Source organism: Talpa europaea (genome assembly GCF_964194135.1).
Source record: "Talpa europaea genome assembly, chromosome: 4".
NCBI classification, from domain to species: Eukaryota; Metazoa; Chordata; class Mammalia; order Eulipotyphla; family Talpidae; genus Talpa; species Talpa europaea.
In genome coordinates, this window is record NC_140070.1 from 15,409,367 (window position 1) to 15,433,629 (window position 24,263).

Here is a 24,263-nt window from a genome sequence, read left to right on the forward strand (position 1 = left end):
AGAAAACTGAAATGCAGTGAGATCAAATGATTGTCCAAATAATTATCACATTCTTCTTTGAAAATATTAGTGTTTGGTAGAAGAATGATAAAGACTTTAGATAATCCTCTCCAAAGCTTCATGATACATGATTCTGTGTAGAAAAGGGAGTGGTTAGTATCTAGAGGAGTGTGATAATGGAGTGAAATAGTTACAGAGGAGAGTAGAAAAAAGAGATAAAATTGAATGAATGAAACAGAGATAGCAGTAAGATTGTAGGGTAGAAGGAATGGAGTTCTATTTCCACACAGGGGAAGAAGCCAAGGCAGAGAGGTGAGGGAGGAGAAAATGGGATGAAGGGAGGTAATCTTTGGAAGAGTCCAAGAGAGAGTAAAAATGGATAAATCTGTAGCATAGAACAAATAAATCATGTAAAACTGGAGACAGTATAATTCTATTTTAGATGTTAGGGGGAGGAAGAGGTGGTTGGTGCACAAGTAGTTATAAATTAGGGTGGCAATAGAAAATTGAGCATTAAAACATGTACTTTAATAGTGCCTGATATGATCAGTGTGGAAAACTACCAAGATAATCGCTAGAATTTCATGTAGATCAGAGTACAGACTTTGAGAGAGGGCAGGAAATTTGAGTCCTGAGACAAATTAGTATTTTTTCTAGGCAGGTGCTAACCGCTTTTGATCTGATTGAAAGAGATTAAAAACAAATGCATTTACCAGTTCTAAAGCTCCATGCATAGTATCTGAGGCTATAAAGTTTTGGTTCAGTCATGATGCTAATGTTGAGAGAATAGGAATGACTGATTAGAGCCCACCTGGTTAAGTTCTTTAGCAGATCATCATTATCTGATATCAATGAATTATGCCCTTTACCCTTTCATTTGCTCCCCACATGCTAATAGTTTCAAAATCTACTTCCATACATATTTCCCTGGTTCCTGAACGTACATATCAACCATTTCTGTTTGTTGTTTGTTTTTGGCATCTAATCTCTTTCCTCCTGGCACAGACTAAATCTCTCTCCACAGGCTGTGTAAAATGTGGACTTTGGTTAACTGCCTGAAATGGTAGGGACTGATATCAAGGAAATAAATATTGCTTGTGATACACTTACTTTAGGTAAAGTTTTCAAATTGTTTCCAAGAAAGCAGAGGCTATTACCCTCTATAAAGGAGGAAGATATCACTTTGCTAGCTAGAGGAATTGGGGAGCTTTTCACTGTGTTGGAGAGTCTTGGAGCAGGTACTGCTTAAATATGTACTTTTTTATCTTCTTAAATGTATATCTGTATATTTATATCTATCTGTATTTTTTTCAGAAACATGTTTTGCCCTACCATGAATCTCTACCTTCCCTTGCTACTTCCTTGCAAAGAAGTTAGGGGAAAGTATAATGAAAAATTATCCTCATTAGCAAACTAGAGGTTGAGGAGATTTAGAGAGAGAGTAATCAAACATCTTTTGCCTTTCAAAGGAGTAAACTATATTGTGATAAGGTATTTTAAATAAAACAATAATTAAAATCTTTATTTTTATAGATCATGGCTTCGGCACATGCTTTGTTGAACAGACAATTAACCCCTGGTACCAGTGACAGTGACAGTGAAAGTGATACTGAAAGTGAAAACTACCATGACTCTGAAAGCTCAGAGAATTCATCATCATTTGACAAATTTGAAGACGCTCTTCTAAACTCAGAAGAGCTAGATTCTAGACAATCACCATATAAGTCTGAAATCAGTAAAGACAATAAAGCCACAGATATTAGACGCCAAGGCTTGGGAAAATCAGGTGAGGCTTTATCTGTATATGATTTTTCCTCTCATATAGAGTCTTCGACTTTTCATCAGTTCAATAGGATCAATGAATCCTTGGGGTTAGAGACTGAGAATGGTAAATTTTAACAAGTTTCTCATATGACTCTATAGGACTACAATATTATTGAATATTATAGGCATATATATGTATAAAATATAAATACTCAAAATTAGCTAAAGCAGTCATTAATTGGGATTAATTTAAAATTGAATATAAAGTCCTTGTTTTTTATTTTTAAAGGATTGGCTGACTGTAGGTTAACTCCACCAGACCTCTCATCATTGATTTTGAAAACTCTATTAAAATCTACGTAAGTAATCTATTCAAAGAAGTAATTAATTTAATATGTATGGCATATTTTCAAATTTCTTCTTGCTATGAATCATCTTGTAGAAACTGCCAATTTGGCAAGACATTTCTATTTTTGAAAATAGGTATTGTCTTTTCCTGGGAAAGGGTATGGTGTATGTCTTTTCAGTAACAAGAAATAAGATATAGAAAACTTTGAAGTTATAAGTAGAAAAAAGATCAACTTCCTTTTGAATATTGCAAGATTAATGTATCAATTCAATTGGCATCATGTCGCATATCAAAAAATTATGCAAATCTCACAAAATTATCTTGTATATTTTAACTCATGTCAAAGTATTATGTAATACTGTCCAGGATGAATACCCTAAATGAATGCATTATTTCATTCTCTTTATAATTATTTTCGGTGCCTGTTAATATGCTAGATACTAGCAATAAAATAGTAAAGAAAGAAAAAAAATCTGCCATATGTGATTTGTTATGCCTAATGTTATGTCATTTATCTCCATATTTCTATTTTCTAAACTATTGTAAGATATACTATAATATCTATGGACTACAGTTTCAAAATAAAACAAAAATTCTAAAACATCACTTAAAATAAGCACATATGACCTAAGCACAGTTTGGTTCTAACCAATTTGTAGATATCTATTTCATTAATTATCACAGCAACATTATGAAACATTAGCCCATTTCTCAACTGGAGCACAAGATAGGAAAGCAACTAATTCAAGTCCTAGAACTTGTAATAGATCTAGGAATCTTAACCTAGGTAGCCTGACTTCAGAATGAAGTACTACATTATGTGTTAGAATACGCAGAGTAAATCTGAAAGCATACACAGTGGAATTAATACATCTCTGCAATATTTCAGCTTTTAAGCAGCAGCATGTCATATTTTCCTGAATCTTAGTCAAAACAATTACAAATTGGGTAAATTATGTTGTTCATGTTTTATACAATAGCAGATGTTAGAAATGATGTAGATGAATTAAACTTCTGACATCTACTAACACAGGTGTAATTCTATACAGTTGCTTCGGGAAATTATTTGGTATGAGTTTATAACATAGAAATTGGTAATTTGTATGTCTATACCCTAGAATTCACCCGTGCATTAGAATATATCCACAAAAATGACCTTTGCTGCATAGTTTGCAATAGCAAAAAAAAAAAAAAAGGAAAGAAAAGAGAAAGATGTGGAATATATTATGATGTATACATATAATTGAATATTATGCAGCAATAAAGTTATTCCTGTGTAGCCTTCTGTAACCATATGCTAGAATTTTAATAGCATTTGGTGATCACATTTAAAAAGTTTCAGAGTACACATATGAGATACCATCTTACACCAGTGAGAATGGCACATATTAAAAAAACTAGCAACAACAAATGTTGGCGAGGGTGTGGAGAAAAAGGAACTCTTCTGCACTGTTGGTGGGAGTGCAAACTGGTCCAACCACTGTGGAAAGCTGTGTGGAGATTTCTGGACCTACTAAACATAGAGCTTCCATATGACCCAGCAATTCCACTCCTAGGTATTTACCCAAAGGACACAGAAACATCAATTCCAAAGAACACCTGCACCCCTATGTTTATAGCAGCACTGTTTACAATAGCTAAGCTTTGGAAACAACCCAAATGCCCCAAAATAGATGACTGGATCAAGACGATGTGGTACATATATACCATGGAATATTACTCAGCATTCAAAAAAGATAAACACATGCAATTTGCTGCAACATGGATGGCGCTGGAAGGGATCATGCTCAGCGAAATAAGCCAAAAAGAAAAAGAAAAATACCGGATGGTCTCACTCATAGCAGGAATCTAGAAAACTTAAATAAGGGACCAGGAAAATGAATAACTATAAGAAAGTGAAAATCAAAATCAACAAAAAACTATGAACCAGAGACACTTTTAGGGGGGCGGGGGCGGGGGCGGGAGGGGAGGGATTGGGGTCAGAATGGGGGGCTGCAATTGTATGGGGAATATAACAATAAAATTTATAAAAAAAAAAAAAAAAAAAAAAGATGTTGTTTTAATAATGAAACAAAACCAGGCAAATATTTATCATCATAAACACTTAAAAATTTAGGAAGACAATGATGAAAACAATTCAAGGCTGTGGTTGCCCTCAAGGAGAAATGTAGGGAAGTATATTTTGGGAACTTGGTTTGGGTGAAGCGTTCTTTTTTTTTTTTAAGATTTGTTTATTTATACAAGCTCTGGGGTACAGGCCAGAGGCACGGGAAAGTGGAAGAATTCACCAGAGACAGAGCGGGGAGCAGAACAGGCAGAAGGACCGAAAACACTGCTGAGGGGAGCAGCGGGAGAGACAGGAGAGGTCTGCCGTGCATTGTGGGTATCTCGCTGGCTGGCCGGGAATCAAAGCCATGCTGTGGTGGCCGCGGACAGCTTTACAGCGCTGTGCTCAACATGCTGTGCCACCGGGGAGGCCCTCGGTGAAGAGTTCTCACCTGTTTATCTTTCATTAATTTAAAAACAAAATGAGGGCCTCCCCAGTGGCGCAGGGGGTTGAGGGCAGCGCTGTGAGGCTGTCCACAGCCTCCACATCTCAGTTAGATTCCCTGCTGGCCAGGGAGAGTCCCACATGGCGTGGCAGACCTCTCCTGTCTCACCTGCTGCTCCCCTTAGCAGTGTATTTCAGTCCTTCTGCCTGTTCTGCTCCCTGCTCTGTCTCTGGTGCATTCCCTCAAACTCCCTTGCCTCTGGCCTGTACCCCAGTACTTGTATAAATAAATAAATCTTAAAAAACACAAAACAAAAATGAGGTGGTTTCATGCATATATTTGACCAAAGATAATACTTGTTTTATTTTTATTTTTTTAAAGATCCATTTATTTTATGCATACAAGAGCTGGGGTAGGGGCCAGAGATGTGGGGGGTGAGAGGATTCACCAGAGACAGAGTGTGGAGCAGAACAGGCAGACTGACTGATATACACTTCTGAGGGGAGCAGTGGGTGAGACAGGACAGGTCTGCTTAGCCATGTGGATTTCTCTCTGGCTGGCCGGGGATCGAACTCATGCCGAAGAGGCTGTGGATTGCTTCTTAGTGCAATGCCTAACCCCTTTTGGCAACAGGGAAGCCCCATAATGATTGTTTTAATTGTTCACACTTACAGTACAAATACAGTCAGTATCCAAATTTAAAATATGGGATACACTTTTTGCATAAATTTATTCCTACACCAGTGAAATGCAGTTTTCTATAGAATAAATCAGATCTTTTGCTGACGGGTTATTCTATTACTAGATGGGAATGCCTTGGATTGTTGTTACTGAAATATGGAATTTTATAATTGTTTTTCTTTAAATTTCTGAAGCTAGAAGAAAATTTGAATAACCAATTGAATGTGGAATTATCTCTCAAATTATCATTTTAAAAAATTTGCATTATGTGTTTTATGTTTTTATTCAGCATGGTTAGCTTGCTTAAAGACTTTGTTGAATCTGAATTTTTTTTGATTGATGGAGATTCATTATTCGTTGCTTGTATTTCGAATATGACCTTAAAAAGAGGACAAACTCTTCACTTCTTCTATCTTGTGGAAAAATTTCTGCATGATTTTATTCAGAAGGATGCAAAATTCGTTGTAGTTTTTTTTAAGGTAAAAAAGCATTTAATTTTCTACTCTTGTAGAGTCTAAGAAAAAAAATTAATAATGATTTTAAAATTTTATCACTTACTCTTTTTCTCTCTCAGCAAAATTATATCTCAAGTTTTTATTAGTAGGAAATTATACAATGTATTTTCAATAGGAAATTAGTGAGTGAATATTTATAAACATTTCTGCAGGAAGCTGAAAAATACATTTTAATCACCTTGAACAACTTCTGTATCATGTTAATACAATTTATACACAATACTAATCTTTAGGAAAATTTCTAATTACTCTGTTTTATCTCTAAGGTTAACATTTGTTTCTTTTTCTACAGGATGCAGAAAATTTATACATTAAATCCCCCGAACTCCAGGCCCTTCGTACCACACTGATTCAACATTTAGAGAACAATACCGATGTCAAGATTCGTACAGAATTTTCCAATTGCCTGTCTCCAGAATGGGAAATATTTCTTACAGAATGTTATCCGTTTTACCTAATTGTCTTAGAAAAGGGACTAACACCTCCTCAAACAGATTTTTTACACATTTTTATCCTTCATGCTCTTCAGAAGAAAATCAATATTGTACTACCTTTGGGATTGGAGTCAGATGTCCTGAGAATTTATGGATTTTGTGCCTCTAGTAGCTATTTGCACCAAGCATATTTTGCAAAGGTACGTTAGGTTAAATTGCCTAGAAAAAAAATAAGTAATGGAAAAAAATTAACCAATTGCATACCCTTTAATTGAAAAGGCTGGGCGTGGGGAGACTCTGGAGTGTTCCAATGTAGAAAAAGAGGGAGGCTTTTTTTTTTTAATATGGTTTTATCAGGAGAAAGGATTAAGTCTTGCTATGGGCCATTTTGAGAGATAGGGAGGAAAAGTATTGGCTACATAAGTGTAAAGGGAACAACAGGGAGGAACAATTCAGAGGGTTCAAAGATAAATGAGGACCACAGAGGAAATTTCTCAGTCAATGTCTTGTATATAAAAAACATGTATGTATGTATCCACACATTCCTATACACACCCATTTATAAACTCTCATATGTCACATGTATATTTTTGTGTATATATTTTAAGCTTACTTAAAGACTGTTGAGTCTGGGATACTTTTTTGTCTGTACTCTTACTTTTAAAATTAAGAGAGAGAAAATATTTTTACCATCTTATTTTTGAGTATATATATATATATATATATATATGTATTTTAAGATTTATTTATTTATTTATACAAGCACTGGGTACAGTCAGAAGCACAGGAGGGTGAGAGAATTCACCAGAGCCAGAGCGGGGAGCAGAGCAGGCAGAGTGATGAAATACAGTGCTGAGGGGAGCAGTAGGAGTGGCAGGAGAGGTCTGTCATGCTATGTGGGACCCTCGCTGATGGCTGGGGTTCGAACCAGTGCTGCAGAGGCTGTGGGCATCTTCGCAGCCCAGCGCTCAATGGCTGCACCACCAGGGAAGGCCCCTTATTTTTGAGTATATTCATGAAAATATTTGAAGTAGTTGCACCATTAAAAATAGATAGTTATGCATATTAAGGCTTGAGAACCTCGCTAAACAGGTTTTTTTTTTATTTTATTTTAAAAATAGGACAAAAGATCAGTGTGGAGCAATATAAAATACTACTACTAATACTAGTGGTTGGTTTTATTAAAAATAAATGCACTATAGCATTTTATATCCTAATTACCTCAGAAATGAATAGTTCAAACAAAAGGAAAGTCTATTTTACGAATTTACTGATTTTTATGTTTTTTCTATAGCCAAATGATTATGAATGTCATTTTCCATCTTGTGTTTAGTTTACCTAGAGGTTTGCAATTTGCATTTTTTGAACCATTTACTTATGTGATTGTTTTATAGCATAAGAAACAACTACGTGCCTTACACGTCCGCATAATAGACTATTGCCAAAAGTCACAGGAAACAGAAATACTTCTGTATGATCATTTGAAACTAAATTTGGAAGACTTGCAGAAAGAGGTAATAATACATGGCAACTAAAGTTCAATCTCTGGGAAACATACTGTTAATGATTTGTTGCTTCTTGAACACACATGCTTCCTCTACAAGCTTTCAAGTACTCACTGATTTTGTAGACTTGCATCTTTGGGATATGTTCTTCAAATTGCATAGCACTGTGACAAAATTTATTGTTTACTAAACTGTAGGTGTTTCATACAAAAATCTGTACAAAATACACAATAGTAGGAAGACTACTACTATGATAATTTTAAGATCTCAAACTTTTATTTTTGCAATTTGTGCAGTGATGACTAGATAATCGCATTTTTACAAAATAGGAATTTTTCAATTTCCTGGGGAGGAATGGTATCTGTGTAGCTAGTAGGTGGGAGTTAATTGATCCTTTGGTTATTTCTCATGAGGAACATGGCCTAAGTCAGTGGTTATGTTACCCAGCTGACTTCTTCAAACATGCCATTTGACATTGTTTTCCCTTCTATAGGTCATTCTTTTTGGAAGCCTAGGTATGAAGTGATGTAGTGACCAGGATCATAGGACTCTGGAATCAGTATGCTTACATGCAGGATATTTAGTTTCCCCAGCAGTCTGTTGGATACCTCCATGTGAACTTTTAATAGTCATTGCAAAGCTATCGAAGCTTAAATAGACCTTTATCCTAAACTCATTTCACTGGAGCCTCCCCCTTGTCAGTTAACGGCATGTCTGTTCCTTTGGTTGTTCAGTACAAAAACTGCGGGGGTTTCTTTGACTTCATAACTTTTTTTGACTTTTTCATAACTTTTTTTGACCTCATAAACTTAAAAACTATTTTGTTTTATTTCAGATACATGAAACCTTGTCCTTACTTCAGAACCTGTGGCCAGAAGTAGCTGATATAAGATGTATAGTCTGTGCTGTTTCATGCTCTGTGACACTTAAATTCTATGAAAAAATGCTACTTGATGCACAAGACTATGAAAACCTAAACACAAACACAGAAAATGACAGCACCCAGGTGGGATTCTTTCAAATATTAATTTAATTATTTAATGCTACTTCTAAAGATGTAGAAATGCTTACAACTTGTAGCTATAGATGTAAACTCATTATCAAATAGGAAATGTGTGCTTGTCATGTCTATGTTGACTAAATATTGAAATAAATGCATTGATCATAACCTTTTTGATTTTATTTATTGGTTTAAATTGTATTTTTAAAAATTGAGATAGTGTTGGTTTATAGTACTGTTTATGAATTAGGGGTATAGGTTCATACTTCTTCAGATGTATGCTACTACACCATGTCCACCATCTAAGCACAATTAATCCTCTATTATAGGCCATTGAACCTCTCCCTATTTTGTCCCCCCTACTTCTTTCCAGAAGCCTCAGTTCTATAGTCAGATTTGTAAGGTTTGTTTTGTCTGTTCCTTTATAGTCCACATAAGTGAAACATCTGGAGTTTATTTCTCCTTATGACCTATTTCACTTAGCATCATCCCTCCAGTTCTATCCATGTTGTCACAAATGGCAACAATTCATTTTTTCCCCCATAGCTGAGTAGCATTTCATTGTGTATATATATCATATCATATTAATCCACTCATCTGTCCTTTGATACTTGTTTCCCTATCTTGGCTGTTGTCAATGGTGCTGTAACACTATATGTCTTTTTAAATTAGTATTTTTTGTATTGTTAGAATAGACACCTAGGAATGGAATTGTTGCATAATCTGGTAGATTTGTTTTTAATATTTTGAGGCACTTCCATGCTGTTTTCCATTGTAGCTGGACCAGTCTGTATTTTTGGTTTAGTGATCATTTCTTTTTCGTGCAAAAGCTTTTTAGTTTGAAGTAACCTAATTTGCGTGTGTGTATGTGTGTGTGTGTGTATATATATATATTTAAAGATTTATTTATTTATGCATACAAGAACTGGGGTACAGGCCAGAGGTGCCAGGGTGAGAGGCTTCACCAGAGAGGGAGTGGGAAACAGAACAGGCAGATTGAAATACACTGCTGAGGGGAATAGCAGCTGAGTCAGGAGAGGTCTCCTGCACCATGTGGGTAGCTCTCTGGCTGGGGATCAAACTCATGCTGCAGTAGTTGCAGATAGCCTCATAGGTTGTGTCTTAACCCCTTGTGCCACCACAGAGGCCCCAATTTGTATATTTTTGCTTTTGTTTCCCTTGCTGTTGGAGTGAAGGTCCCAAAGATAACTCCGAGGCCAATGTTACTGTGTTTTGCCGGTTTTCTTCTGTTTTTATGGTTTCAGGCCTTATATCTTTGATCCATTTTGACTTAATTTTTGTATATTGTGTGAGATAGCTTAGTTTCATTCTTTTGTGTGTGACTGTCTAGTTTTCCCAGTACCATTTGTTTAAAAAACCTTCTTTCTTTAATGTATATGCTTTACTGATTTGTTATACATTAACTCTCTTTGTAAGTGTGGGTTTATTTCTGGTTCTCAGCTCTATTCCATTGATCTCTGTATTTTTATCCAGTGCCATTCTGTTTCAATTATAATAGTTTTACAGTATAGTTTGAAATCTAGACGTGTGATATCATTGTTCTTTTAAGTCAGGATTGCTCTTATAATTTGGAATCTTTTGTGGTTCCATTTACATTTAAGTAGTGTTTGCTCTATTTCTTTGAAGAATGCTAACAAACTCTTGATGGGGATTGCAATAAATCTGTATACTTAGCTTTAGGAGAGATGGTTGTCCTACGATTGTTAATTTTCAGATTTATGAGCAGGGAATATCTATCCATCTCTTTGGGTCTTCTATTATCTTTAATTTCCTTTAAATGATATCTTGTATTTTTCCTTGTTTAGGTCTTTCACCTCCTCTGTTATGTTTATCCCTAGGTATATAATTCATTTGGATGTGATTGTAAATGGTATAGTTTTCTGATTTCTTCCTCTTCTAGTTTGTTATTTGCATATAAAAACACCACCTATTTTGTATATTTGGTAGACTGCCATTCACTAAACTGCTATATTATTTTTTTAACAGTTTTTAGGGTTTTCTATATGTATTACCATGTCATCAGCAAATATAGATAGTTTATCTTTTCTTTCCATTTTGGATTTATTTTACATCTTTCTTTTGCCCAATTGCTCTGCCAGGATTTCTGATGCTATAATGAACAGTAGTGGAGAAAGTGTGTATCTTTGTTTTGTACCTCATCTTTGAGGAAAAGATTTTATTTTCCCACCACTGAATATGATATTAGATGTGGATCTTTATTATGTTGAAGTGTGTTCCTTCAATCCCCATTTTATTAAGATTTTATATATCATAAATGGAAACTGAATTTTGTCATTTTCTGTGTATCTAATGATGTGACCTTTGATTTTTATCTTTCTTTTTGTTAATGTGGTGAATTACATTGATTTTTGTAGGCAGGTCATCCCTGAATCCTTAGACTAATTCCACTTCTTCATGATACTAATTTATGATCTTTTTGATGTGGGTTGAATTCAGTTTACTAAGATTTTGGTTGAGGATTTTTGCATATACATTTATTAGGCATATTGGTCTGTAGTTTTCTTTTTTGTGTGATGATGTATTCTGAGTTAGCAGTTTTATCTTGATTATGTTATTCCTATCTACTTGCTTGTAGAGTTTCTGCTTTTAACTGTCTAGTCACCTTCAATAATCTTTCTTTTGAACTCTTGATAGCTTCACTTCTATGTCTCTTGGTCAGGTCTCATTATCTTAGATAACCAGGTTATCTAGTTTTATGGACTTATTTATTTAGTTTCTTCCCCAGAAGAAATTCAATATTTCTTTGAATAAGTTCTCTGTTCCCATTTCTTACTTCCCCTTCTGGGAAACCCAGAAGGGTTGCCTCTCTTAATAAATTCAGATAGTCCATAGTTCTTGATGTGTTTCTTCTTTTTCTTTTTCTCCTTTTTCATATCTTATTTCTCGTCTTTCACCTGGGTCTTTTGTGCCTTACTCTCTTCAAGATCATTGCTTTGATCTTCCACTTGTTTTCTTCTGCTTTAAAGCTTTCTCAAGCTGTTTGCTTCCTGAATGTCTATTATTGTCTTATTTAAAGTTTCACTACATATCATCTATTCACTGATTTTATTTCTGAGCTTATTAATTTTTTCAAATATTTTTTAGCTTTTCTAAGTTCTCTTGTATCACTTGGACTTGCCTTTTTGCATGTTATCCCTGAATTGCTTTACTATATCAATTTCAAAGGTTTCCTAGTCATATTCCACAAAAGACTTAGCATTTGTAAAAGCTGATAGGGATGGTGCTGCTGATGACCATGCTTATGGCTATGATAAAGATGAAGCTGGATAACTATCTATCTACTGTGTTGCTCAGAACCATTGTTTTCTTTAAAGAATACCGATAATGATGGTGATTTTACTAATAAATAATAACAGCTAGCTTTTTTCTGAATCATTATCATTAATATTAAGAACCATTTTACAAGATGGGTATTGTTATTCAACTTTGCAGATTACCAAGTGTTAAACAAATTGACTAGGATGCTTAGTATGCAGATTGTACTCCAATTCAGACCTGGTCTTTTTTGTAGGAACAGATGTGACAAAGCTTATTACCTTTCTTGTACTGTTGCTTTGAATCTGTAGTAAATAGATATCAAACAGGTGACTATCCTCTATCATTTTATAACATGACTATATTAAATCACAATGAATTTTGTGGGATATTTATTTTGAAAAAGTTATACTCCTAGGCAAAACAGCTAAGTGTAGAGTCTAGAAAAATAAATCATATACTTACTGAAATTTGTCTTTAAATGAAATCACTGAAAAGAAATCTATCATATGGCAAAATTGTGGATAAGATACTTTAAAATACTGTTATTACATATCTGAATTTTTACTTTTCCTATTGATCCTTTTTAAAATTCATGTTTTCTAGGACTTGAAGGAAATACCAACACTACGTGAAGTAGCAGATCTTTGCAGAATGCACTGCCTTAGTGTTATTTTCCTTCAACAGTTACCTCTGTCTCAAAGAGCTAAGAGTAGGATCATTACCTGTGTTTGGGATAGAAAGCTTACACCATTTCTAGAAATGGTAAGTGAAGCACAGGAAATTAATAAGTATTGTAAATCAATAAGGTAAAATGTAGAATACATAATACCTTGCTTTTTGTACTATCACATTTATTTTTGTATGTATTTTAAAAGCTGCTTCTAGGAAACAATACATGTTTCTAGGAAAAATAGTCACATTGTATATATATATATATATATATATATATATATATATGCTCAACAAGAAAAAGTACTTCAACTGCATATAAAATAATGCATAGTCCTAAGAATTCTTAGTAATCATGCAATTTCTTCAAAGAAACAATGCTCTATATGTATATGTATATATATTCATACATATATGTACATATATAGACAGTTATACATATATATTAATGTAGTAGGTAAACAACTGATATCAATTACATTTTATATTTTATTATTAATTTAAACAGGAAAAGGAATGTAAAAGATAATTGTCTGCTATTGTGCATCTTTAAAAATCTTAGTTTCTGTATTTAGCATAATGCTACCTAGTCTGATATTTTGTATAGTCTGTTGCAATTATTGGATTAATACCTTAGCTCAAGAAAAATACATAACCTATGAGCATTTTGGAGCAACTTTATTTAATCAAACTGCACATTATATCATCTCATTTATGAGATTTTAAGCCTGTTAAAACTAGAATTATTCCCATTACTTTTAGGATGGTGCAAGACAAAGGGATACTAAATTACATAAAGATAAAACAATGCCATTGCAAGAGATTAAGAAACATAACAAATTAAGGCATAGTTGTGTACTTGTAAAACTGCATTGTTGATTTTATTTAATTAATTAATTTTTTCCCCCCACCAGACAGACTCATTTTGGATTTTACTTATTTTTTTCTTTTATGGTCTTCCCCATATTGGATTTTTTTTGTTCATTTTCTTTTCTTTTTTTAATTATTTAAAAATTTAAAAAAATTTTTATTGTTTGCATCATTTCTCATTTTTAAACAAAATTTGCTTCTCCCCACGCCCTCAGGTGTAGTCCCCATAGAGTTTCCTTCACCAATGCGCCCGTGCACCATCACCTCAGTCCGCTGTGCTCCCTCCCTCCCTCTGATCCCTCTTCTGCCTCTTCCCCTGCAGGATGTCTCTGATTTATAATTGTCTGTTTTTGCTTTGTTGTGTTTTGTACTGTTATTATTTTTTTACACTGATGTCTTATTGGGTTCCCCTATTTTCCTGCTATAAGTGAAACCATCCAATATTTTTGTTTTTCATTCTGGCTTACTTCACTGAGCATAATTGCTTCTAGCTCCATCCATGTTGCTGTGAATAGCATGAGTTTATCTTTTTTGATTGCTGAATAATATTCCATTGTGTATATATACCACATTTTCTTGATCCAGTTATCTTTTTTGGGCATTTGGGTTGTTTCCAGGTTTTACCTATTGTAAATAGTGCTGCAACAAAACTAAAAATGGAGCTACCATATGACCTGGCAATTCCACTTCTAGGGATCTATCCAAAGGATGCAAAAACATTGATTCAAAAGAACACCTGTACACTTATGTTTATTGCAGAACTATTTGCATTGTTGATTTTATTACCTAGTCATTGTCAACTCAGTGGCATTATGCATGCAGGTGACATTTCTACTATGTGGTTACGAAACCCCATCGGGTATGTGAATGTGTTTTATTTGGCCCTTACTCATAAACAACTTTTAATTAAAATTCTGTAGTAATGACAATGAAATACCCACTTTTCTAGTTTGAATCCATTAAGGAATATTTATTGAGCTCAGGGCTGTGATGAGTTCAAAAGAATATTTTCATTTTCAAGCTGCAAGCTACTATGCAGAGTATAACTTAACTATGTTATTTTATAATGGAAAAACTGCAACATAAATATAATAAGTCATCTGTACATAGTCATTTATTTTTGTCAAAGCAGGGAAATTGTCATTATCTTTTGGTATTTACTCTAGTTCTTCTTTCTTAGTATAAGTCATGCATCCTATTGAGGGATACAAATAAGACCTCAACATTCTGGTGAGCTATTATTGTATTAGAATAAGCCTCTCTGCTTCTTTTTTCCCCCCAGCTAATGAAAAATAGATTTTTCATCCTAAAGCAATTAAAGGTTAAAGATGATTGGAAAGTGGATTTTGCTGGCCTACCTGACTTAACTGATAATATGTTATGGAAAAACATTGCTTATTACTATGAAGTTGAATATACAAGAGGTATGTTTTAGTTGTTTTTTATTCATTTTTTGGTGGGTAGGTAAGAGTTGTGTCTGACTAATAATGGCAATGGGCTATTTATCAGTTAAATGCAATTGGATAGGAAGTTTTCTAGCAGATTATTTCATGAGACATCTGCATTTTTACTAGAGGTAAAAATTCCTTTTTTCAAAATTAACAATGAGATAATGATCAGCTATTTTGTGGGAAAATGGAGAGTAAATTGAAGGGAACAAAGAAGCTATCCCAGAACACTGTGATGTTGCCTTTTATTATTTTTTTTTTCATATTTCAAATGTGTTATAAAATGGCACAAGAGTTTTGGTGTCGATTATTTTTAACAAGGCATTGTTCCTGTGGAAACTGAAAAAGAGTGTCAGATTGGAGTATTTTCTGGAGAAGGGAGATGTATGGTGTAGGAACTCTGCACCCTAATTTGCCTCACTGGGGTATGTCCCCCAGAAAGACCTTCTGAACCCCTCAGAAGGAGTCTTAACTCTCCATTTGCCACAGTGGAGCCATAAACTGACTTCTAATTGACCCAACTGCTGTGTTTTCTTAATAATAGAAAAATTTAAATATGTTTGGGTATTTGATATTAGGGAAGTACTATGAATTTTCTTTGGTGTGATTGTGACATTTGCTTTTATAAGGGAATATATTTTTGGAAGCTATAAACTGAAGTGTAGGGCTAAACTGTCACATGATTTGTACTATTCACTCTTAAATGGTTCAGAGAAGAAAAGATAAAAAGATGAGGCAAATATGATAAAATTTTCACTGTTGAACTTAAATGATGGATTTGTATAATGTAATTCATTATACTATTTTTATAATAGTATTTATTTTATACTATTAGATACTATTATACTATTATTATATGTTATACTATTTTATAATAGTGTTATTTATAATAAAATAACACATTGTTTTACTTTTTCTGTATGTTTGCAGATTTTACAATAAAAAGAAAAAAAAATTTTTAAAGATTTATTTATTTATACAATCACTGGATACAGTCAGAAGCGCGGGAGGGTGAGAGAATTAACCAAAGCCAAAGCGGGGAACAGAATAGGCAGACTGACAAGTACACTGCTGAGGGGAGCAGCAGGTGGCAGGAGAGGTCTGTGCACCATGTGGAACCCTCGCCGGCGGCCAGGGATCGAACAGGTGCTGCAGAGGCTGCAGGCAGCTTTGCAACCCAGCACTCAACCTCTGTGCCACCAGGGGAGGCCCAAGAAAAATATTTTTAAAAAGAAAAACATACCAGTAACTAAATTTGAAGATGCTTCACTTTCTTATAACAATAGTTACAGCATTAATATGTGCCAAAATCGATTCAGCATTTTTAAGCTTTGTTGATACTCACAGACGAAAACTTAAGTAACAACTTGAGTACTTGTAAAACATAAAGTATGGTTGACTATCAGTTAGATTTTAATTATTAATTTGAGTATATTTTCTTTTTCTACATAGGAACAAACTTGGAAATGGGTGACACTTTGATGCAGGAATATGTGAAGTTGTGGGACATAATTGTGACACTATCAGAGATTGACAATGTTGGTGAAGCCATTCCTGTGAGAATAACATCCAGACCGTTTCTTACACAGAAAGGATTGTCTAGAGGTACTGACAATCTTTAAATGTTGACTCACTCAGCACGGAGAGAGAGATTGACAGTATGATACTTGTTCAGAAAATAAACTGGCCTTTGTTTAAGTTTTGTTTTTTGGAATGGTTAGTCTTCCTTATTAGTGTCTACAACTTAAACACCTTCTTTGTCATCCCACTGTTTTGTTTGTTTCTATAAGTGTGCACACACTCACATACACACATGAGAACACAGGAAAGGAAGCAGCTAACATTTATGAAACACCCATTCTGCCATGTATTGTGCTTTGTCTGGTTTTAGAAAAGCCCTGCTTGTGGTTTTATCAATCTCAATTTACAGATAAAAACTTGGGAAGGTTTTCTTGAGTCATTTAGTGATTTCAGGATAGAGAATAGCTTTGAATTTATGTGAAATTGTGTTTGTCTCCATGTTATGCCTGTCTTACAAATTTCCTATGGAGAAACCAGTTTGAATTTAAGTAGTCCTCAGGAGATTGTAGTTGACAGATTTGACAGTCTATTTATGTAGAAAAATTAGGACTTAAATGAAATATATAAAGTTTCTTTTTAAATGTCAATCAGAGGCAGAGATTACTCTATTACAATACCATTTTAATATTGGTGATTAAATGTAGGTAATTTTTATTACTAGAGGTAATTTTTATAAGCTTTATAATATTTCTTTTGGTTTATAGAAAAATTGCACATTTTTTACTGTGGTTCAGAATAAATATTTGTCTTTTCTGATTGCATGGTGATTTCCTTCCTGATTTTATTTTTCAAATTCATTCAGCTTCAGTTCAAATTAAATTCTAACTCAGTTGAAGTATTATTTGTTTTGTAATAAATGACACAGATGTTTAGCTTTGCTATTCCGGAAATAGTTGCAGCACAATGTCAGATTATTAGTAGAATTTGATGTTCAGATATTTATTGTATTCTTAATTGCCACCAGGGTCAAAACAAGAAATTCATCAATCAGAACTCATTCCTCTGAAATCTGAGCTTGTAGTAGATTTTGCTGGAGATGTTTTGTCAAAATTATCTTTCCTAAACAGGTATTTATAAAAAAAAAAAAAAACTTTTCCTGTTTGTGACATTTGTATTTTCCTATTACTGAATATAGTGAGCTGCTTATTGTTGTATTTGTTGTGAATATATGATTAAAATTTCACACAGGAAGATTAATTTGATAAGAATTTTAGTAATTTTCTCTTGATGTTTGATTATTATGATTTAAAAATATACTTGCATATTTTGAAAACAACTTTCCTTAATTCCTCACAAATATTTCCTTAACATTTATTCTATAATAGATATGACAGGTTCATAATTAAGAGAACAGGTGGCTCGCTTTGGTGGCAGCCAGATATACAGATTAAAGACCAGATGCAGATTAATTATGTACATGAATCTTGAAATCATTAAAAATACTCCAGAGTAAAAAAAAATTTCCACGCACATATCAATGTGTGTGAATATCAAAACCATATTTTTAGTGCAACAAAGCAAGAATGAGGTATTGACTGTGATATCACTTATGTGCAATTTATTAAGTGACAGATATGAAAATGCATGGACATGACTAATGCAGTAGCTGTTACTTTTTAGAAGGGAGAAGAATGATATTTCTGATTAGTATCTAGGAGGCTTGAAATATATCTACAATGTTTATTTCTTTAAATAAATAAGGTCTGAAGAAAACCTGAAAAATCATTAGCATATAAGAAGTTGAGTGGTCCTTCTCTCCATTGTTCAATGTTGTGAGTTTAAACATCAGTTTTTTGCTAGCAGTTTTGAATTTATTTTTTCAACTTTCCTTTTGCTATAAATTCCCCAAATTATATTTTGATTCAATGCTCTGAATCCCTGGTTCTAATTGAAAATCTCTGAGACATCCCAAACTCTATGTGTAAATGCCAAACTTCTAATTTTTTTTGCAGGAACTTAATCTTCCTTCAGTGTCTCTTTCTGCACGCTATCTTCTAGTTTCTCAGGCCACAATTTTTGGAATCATCCTTGACTTCTCTTTTTATTTCTTAGCACATATCTAGATGTCAACCAAACTCACTTCTCTTCCCTCAAAAGAAGGTGGAGTACAACCTTTTCTTCCTTCTGCACAATCTACCATGCTCTCCCATCATTGCAATAGCTTCATAATCGGTCTCTTACTTTCCTGCTTCTGCTCTTGCTTCCTTCACTGTGTTTTCACCGTAATAGCCAGAGCGATTGTGTGTGTGTGTGCGCGCGTGTGTGCGTGTGTGTGTGTGTGTGTGTGTGTGAGAGAGAGAGAGAGAGAGAGAGAGAGAAGGGAGAGATATAGGTATCAGGTTACTTCTTTCTGCTTAAAACCTTCCAAGGAGTTTAAATTATTCAGATTAAAAAGAATGTCAAGGATCTCATGTCCTCTGTCTATCCAATTCTCCCTTCCCTTGCACCTCATTTCCTACTAAGCTCTTCCAAGCTCTCTTGCTCTGTGTCTGCATGGACTCCTTTCCTTCTCACAACCGGACTTATTGAGGAATCATTGATATATAATATTGTGTGTCTTTTTGGTGTACACCATGATGATTTGATACATGTATATATTGCAAAATGATTATTTCAGTTACTATTACAAAGTCATAGTACAGTTACTATTAACAAATCCATCACCTTATCTATTGCCCTTTTTTGTGCTGATAACATATAAGATCTACTCTCTTAGCAACTTTCTTTTTTTTCTTTTTTTTTCTTTTAATACTTTATTCTTTATTTTTCCCCAATTCTTTTTTTTATAATAAATTTTATTTTTATATTCCCCATACAATTGCAACCCCCTTATTTTGACCCCAATCCCTCCCCTCCCGCCCCCTTCTCTTAGCAACTTTCAAGTATACAAAGCAATACAATATTGTTAACTAAAGTCACCACACTGTACATTACATATCCATAACATAGTCACCTTATATCTGGATGGGGGTATCCTTTAATAACATCTCCACACCTCCTAAACCTGGCAACCGTCATTCTAATCTCTGATTCTCTAAGGTTAGCTTTTTTTTTTTTTAAGATACAACATATAGGTGACATACAGTATTTGTCTTTTTCTGATTTATTTCACCTAGCACAATGCCCTCTAAGTCCATGCTTGTTGCCACAACTGGCAGGATTTCTAAGGTCTAAACAATATTCCAGTTTGTGTGTGTGAGTACATGTCATTTTCCTTATGCATTCATTCATCATTTGGGCACGTAGGCCATTTCCGTGTCTTATCTGCTGTTTTTTTTGAACATGGCAGCTTAGTTCTCTCCCACCTTACAGTCTTTCTACTTGCTTGAAATATTATATTTGCTTGAAATATTATGACTCAGACAACCTTTAACCCATTGTTCAAACATTTTTTTAGCAAATCCTTCCTGATCATCTTATTTAAATTATACCATTTCTTTTCTTCTCTCAGAACTCACTCTCTTGTCTGTCTGCCTTATTTTTTTCTCCTTGGTTTTCATCATGTGGCATGGTATATATTTTGTCTTTATATGTCATTGTTGTCTGTAACCCTCTGTTAGTATATAAACTCCACAAAGATTTTTTTTAGGTGTACAACTGGATGGAATACAGTATTGTTAATTATATTTTCACTGTTTTTTTTTTTTTTGTTCACTGACATATCCTCAGCATTTAGACTAGCACAGCAAGCTTTTAATGAATATCTTGGAATGAATGAATAGTAGGTCCACGGGTGCCATTTATTCTCTGTCCTTGAAATAAGTACCTGCGTACAAGTGCATAAGACAAAATAATCCAGAACAGTCTTTTAATGTCAGAAATACCTTTTATATGTGGGGCTATACACACTTAATTATTATTTGGTACCTAATTTGATCCTCTATACAAATAAATTCTTGACTGGTAGTTTTTATCTTTATAAAAATTACAATTCTATAAATAGTCTTCCCACTTCTTGATTATTTCCTTATGGTATATATTATTTCTTTATAGTATATATAGTGTATATATATTTCCTTATGGTATATGTTATTATTTCCTTGTGGTATATATTAAGTTTTTAAAACTTTAAGTTTTATAGAAGTTTTGCTCATTTACATTTCAGGATGGAGACCTTGAAATAAGTCATGGCTTACAGTAACAACTTGAAAAATTGCATGTGTATTTATAATGTATGCCTTTGTTTCTTTCTGCAGTGATGACATGGCTCTTCTAGATCTTTCTAGAAGAGAATTTGATGACTGCAGACACTGGCGTTCTTTTAAACCTCTCAGTGATGAATTTGAAAGGACCAAGTGCATCAGTAGTGGTAAACAAACTAATATTAAGAAACATTTTCAGCATTCTCATTTAAGAATTGTATCATGTCTATAAGAAGCAATGACTCATTTAAGATTAATGAAGTTTAATTTGTCATATCCTTTTCTCCTTTTCTCTCTGATGTCATAAAATTTCTTTTTTTTTTTTTAAGATTTATTTATTTATGCATAGAAGAACTTGGGTACGGGGTGGGGGGAGGTGAGAGGATTCACAAGACAGAGTGGGAAACAGAACAGGCAGGTTGACTGAAATACATTACTGAGGGGAGCAGTGGGTGAGACAGGAAATGTCTGCTGTACCATGTGGGTCACCTCCCTGGTCGAGGATTGAACTTGTGCTGCAGTGGCTGCGGATAGCTTCACAATGCTGAGACTTAATCCCTTGAGCCACCAGGGAGGCCCTACCATACAAATTTCTAACACCTTTCATTGCAGAACTGAGATGAAGCTAATTCCTATGGTATGAAAAATGAGATTCCATTTCTTAGATTGCTACACTAGCTTATTTACCCTTATTTTTAAAGTTCCTTTAGTTCTTTGTTCTTCTTGGTTAGAAACTTCTGTTGTATTATTTAATAAGATTCAATGTTTTTATTAATAAGGTTATATTGGTCATGTTTGCCCACATTAGTAATTGTATTAATTACTTGTTCTAAAAAATTATTTAGCTATTTTATTTATTGAGTAAAATATCTTAAATATTCAAGTAATCTAGTAATTGGGACAGTAAAATATTATGGGCCAATATAGTTTTATAATCTTGGTATTTTCCTGGATTTCAAACTGGTATAGGAACATTATTAAAGGAAAATTAAAAATCATTTACACACATTGGGACTCCTTATGGCATGGAAAAATGGCAACCAGCTTAGTGTTGCAGATCTCTGACATACGTGTTCTGCATGTATCCTGTATATAGAGTCCTACTGTGTGCTCTGATTTATGCTATTTTCTGGGAGTATATAGGAAACATGAAAGGTATATTTTCCTCCTCACACAGTCCAGTAGGGAAAGAAGATATATAAAAAAGCATCACAGAGAGTTTTTTTAACTTTTCCCTATTATTAAGGTTTTGACATAACGCATATTTATTTATTTATTAAAAACTTCCTATTAAATTAGCATTGCATTATATTACTTTATATGTTTCAGGTGATTTGTTCTTGACCCTATGAGTAATGTCATCAACAATACCATAGAGCTGGAGTTTTTTCTTGTGGTTTTGTTGCACTGGATGAAAGTAGGCATAAGATCATCATTGACTTTTTCTATGGGCTACATTCATATGCCTAGTGTATCGTAATTAAATGAATATACAAATAAAAGAAGCTGGTCTGGATCCATGATATTGTAATATGACTCAATAATTTGAATTTCTATATCTCAGTCACTAATATTTCTATAATTAGATTAATGCAAACTTTAAGATTTAGTATCAAAGCCTTTCTCATGAGTCCTCTCTTAATAGAACTCTAATTTATAGATAGCATTGTCAACATATTTTTAATAGCTTGTTTTTAGCCAAATTCAAAGATTCTAAAAGAAGAGAAATACAGGTATTGCATTACTTTTATCATGCCTTTGAAAAATCTTTGACAGGAAGTGGATCAGCAAGCATTGTAAGAGACCGAGCTCGAGAAAATTCTGTGCAAAAGATGAGAACAAACCAGGTACAGTCTTGATCTAACAGGGCTCAGTCATGGTTGGGGTGTGGGGGGGGTCCTTAGGCTCTATTCTTTTCATGTAAGACTCTCATTAACAATATTCCGCATTGTATATATTTGTGATTTCATGTGTTAGCAAAAGAAAAAAAATTTCTTAAAAATTTATAATTGTCATAAGAAGTATACTCTAAATACTATGTATCATAAAAGATAAAACAATTTAATCTGTTTAGAAGGCTTATAAAATTAATAAAAGTATAAAGAAGAAACTAAAAATTCTAAGAAAACCTTCACACAAAGTTAAGCACTGTTAACATTTTGATACATTTCTCTGTAGATATTTTCCCTTTCATATTTTATTTATTTATTTATCAATTATTGAGGCAATATTGGTTTACAGTGCTGTATGTGATTTAGATATACAGGATCATATCCTTCAGATGTATGTTACCTCACCATTCCTACTACCAACACACCCATAGTCTTCCACAATAGTTCACTGCCCATTCTATTATTAAAAAACTTTTGAAACACAATTAATTACTTGAGACCCTTAATGTCCTATTTGATGTGCTTCTTTCATATTAGGAATGATAAACTAATGACGAGATACTAAATATTTCTTGCAAAAGTATGTGTTGTTCTGGAAACAATTATTTTAATTGCTGCATGGACATTTTTCTTTTTCTTTATTTTTCAAGACAAATGCAGGAACACATATTGAAAAAAATCAAAAGAGACAGGTGGCAAAAGAAGAAAAAAAAGAGGAAGAAAGATGGAATAACTTGTCCCCAAGTATTATAAAGGAAATTAGAAAAAATCTTAATTCTGGCATAAAAAAATTAGAAGACTTTCTCCAAACATGCACTGTTAAATCTGTAAAATTTATTGCAGAGATGGCAGGATTACGTGCTTGTTTCAAATTATGGAAAAAAAACTGTTTAAAACCAGGTATGTAAAAATACTAATTTTAGAAATTCCTTAAAAAATAAAATGAGAACAGAAGAATTGATATGTACAACATATTCTGATTCTTACTCCTTATACTGATTTTGGAACTCTGATGTCTAAAGAACAAAAAAATTCCTTTTGTTTGATCCAGTAATAGCTTCATAGTCATTTTATATGTCATAATTTTATGATTATTTTCTTTAATCCTTAGGATAATCATGTGATATGAGATCTATTATTAGTGTCCTTGTTATGCATACAAAGACAATGAGGATTAGAGAAGTGATTTTCCAACTTCTTAAATCAAACATGAGCATGTTAAATTTGAATTTTTGATAAACAACTTTTTATTTAATATGTGCCATCAATATATGCTACAACTGGATCTCTTGTATTTTTATTTGCTACTTTAACTCAGGAGACCTCACTCTTAAATGCGGTATAATATTGTTATTATGAGCTCCTCAATTATTAAGAATGAGTCATGTAAATATGCTTTCTAAAAAATCTGAACAGTAGAGTTAAATCAGCTTTGGGGGCTTGATTAATATCTTGTTTAACTTATGTCATCCATACCAATGTTTTATTTCAACAGAAGCAAAGTCCAAAGATATAAACATAATAATTAACTTGATGAAAAGGATTCACATAATCCATGAAAAATATTCAGAACAATTACAAAATACACATCGACGAAAATTAGCCAAATATTTAAAATATA

The 24,263-nt window shown here is 33.4% G+C and overlaps 1 protein-coding gene across 1 annotated transcript in view; it reads left to right on the forward strand.

The window, feature by feature from the left end:
- Window positions 1-1,536: 1,536 nt before the first annotated feature.
- The window catches only part of LOC311169905 (putative ATP-dependent RNA helicase DDX60), a gene marked incomplete at both ends in the record, with an annotated part of 100,731 nt that continues 78,004 nt past the window's right edge, over window positions 1,537-24,263 (forward strand). The window contains 9 exon segments of the mRNA XM_084232150.1: window positions 1,537-1,786; window positions 2,054-2,123; window positions 5,576-5,765; window positions 6,094-6,435; window positions 7,630-7,749; window positions 8,576-8,746; window positions 12,644-12,802; window positions 14,862-15,003; window positions 16,480-16,583. Of these exon segments, the coding sequence (XP_084088276.1) occupies window positions 1,537-1,786; window positions 2,054-2,123; window positions 5,576-5,765; window positions 6,094-6,435; window positions 7,630-7,749; window positions 8,576-8,746; window positions 12,644-12,802; window positions 14,862-15,003; window positions 16,480-16,583 (1,548 nt within the window).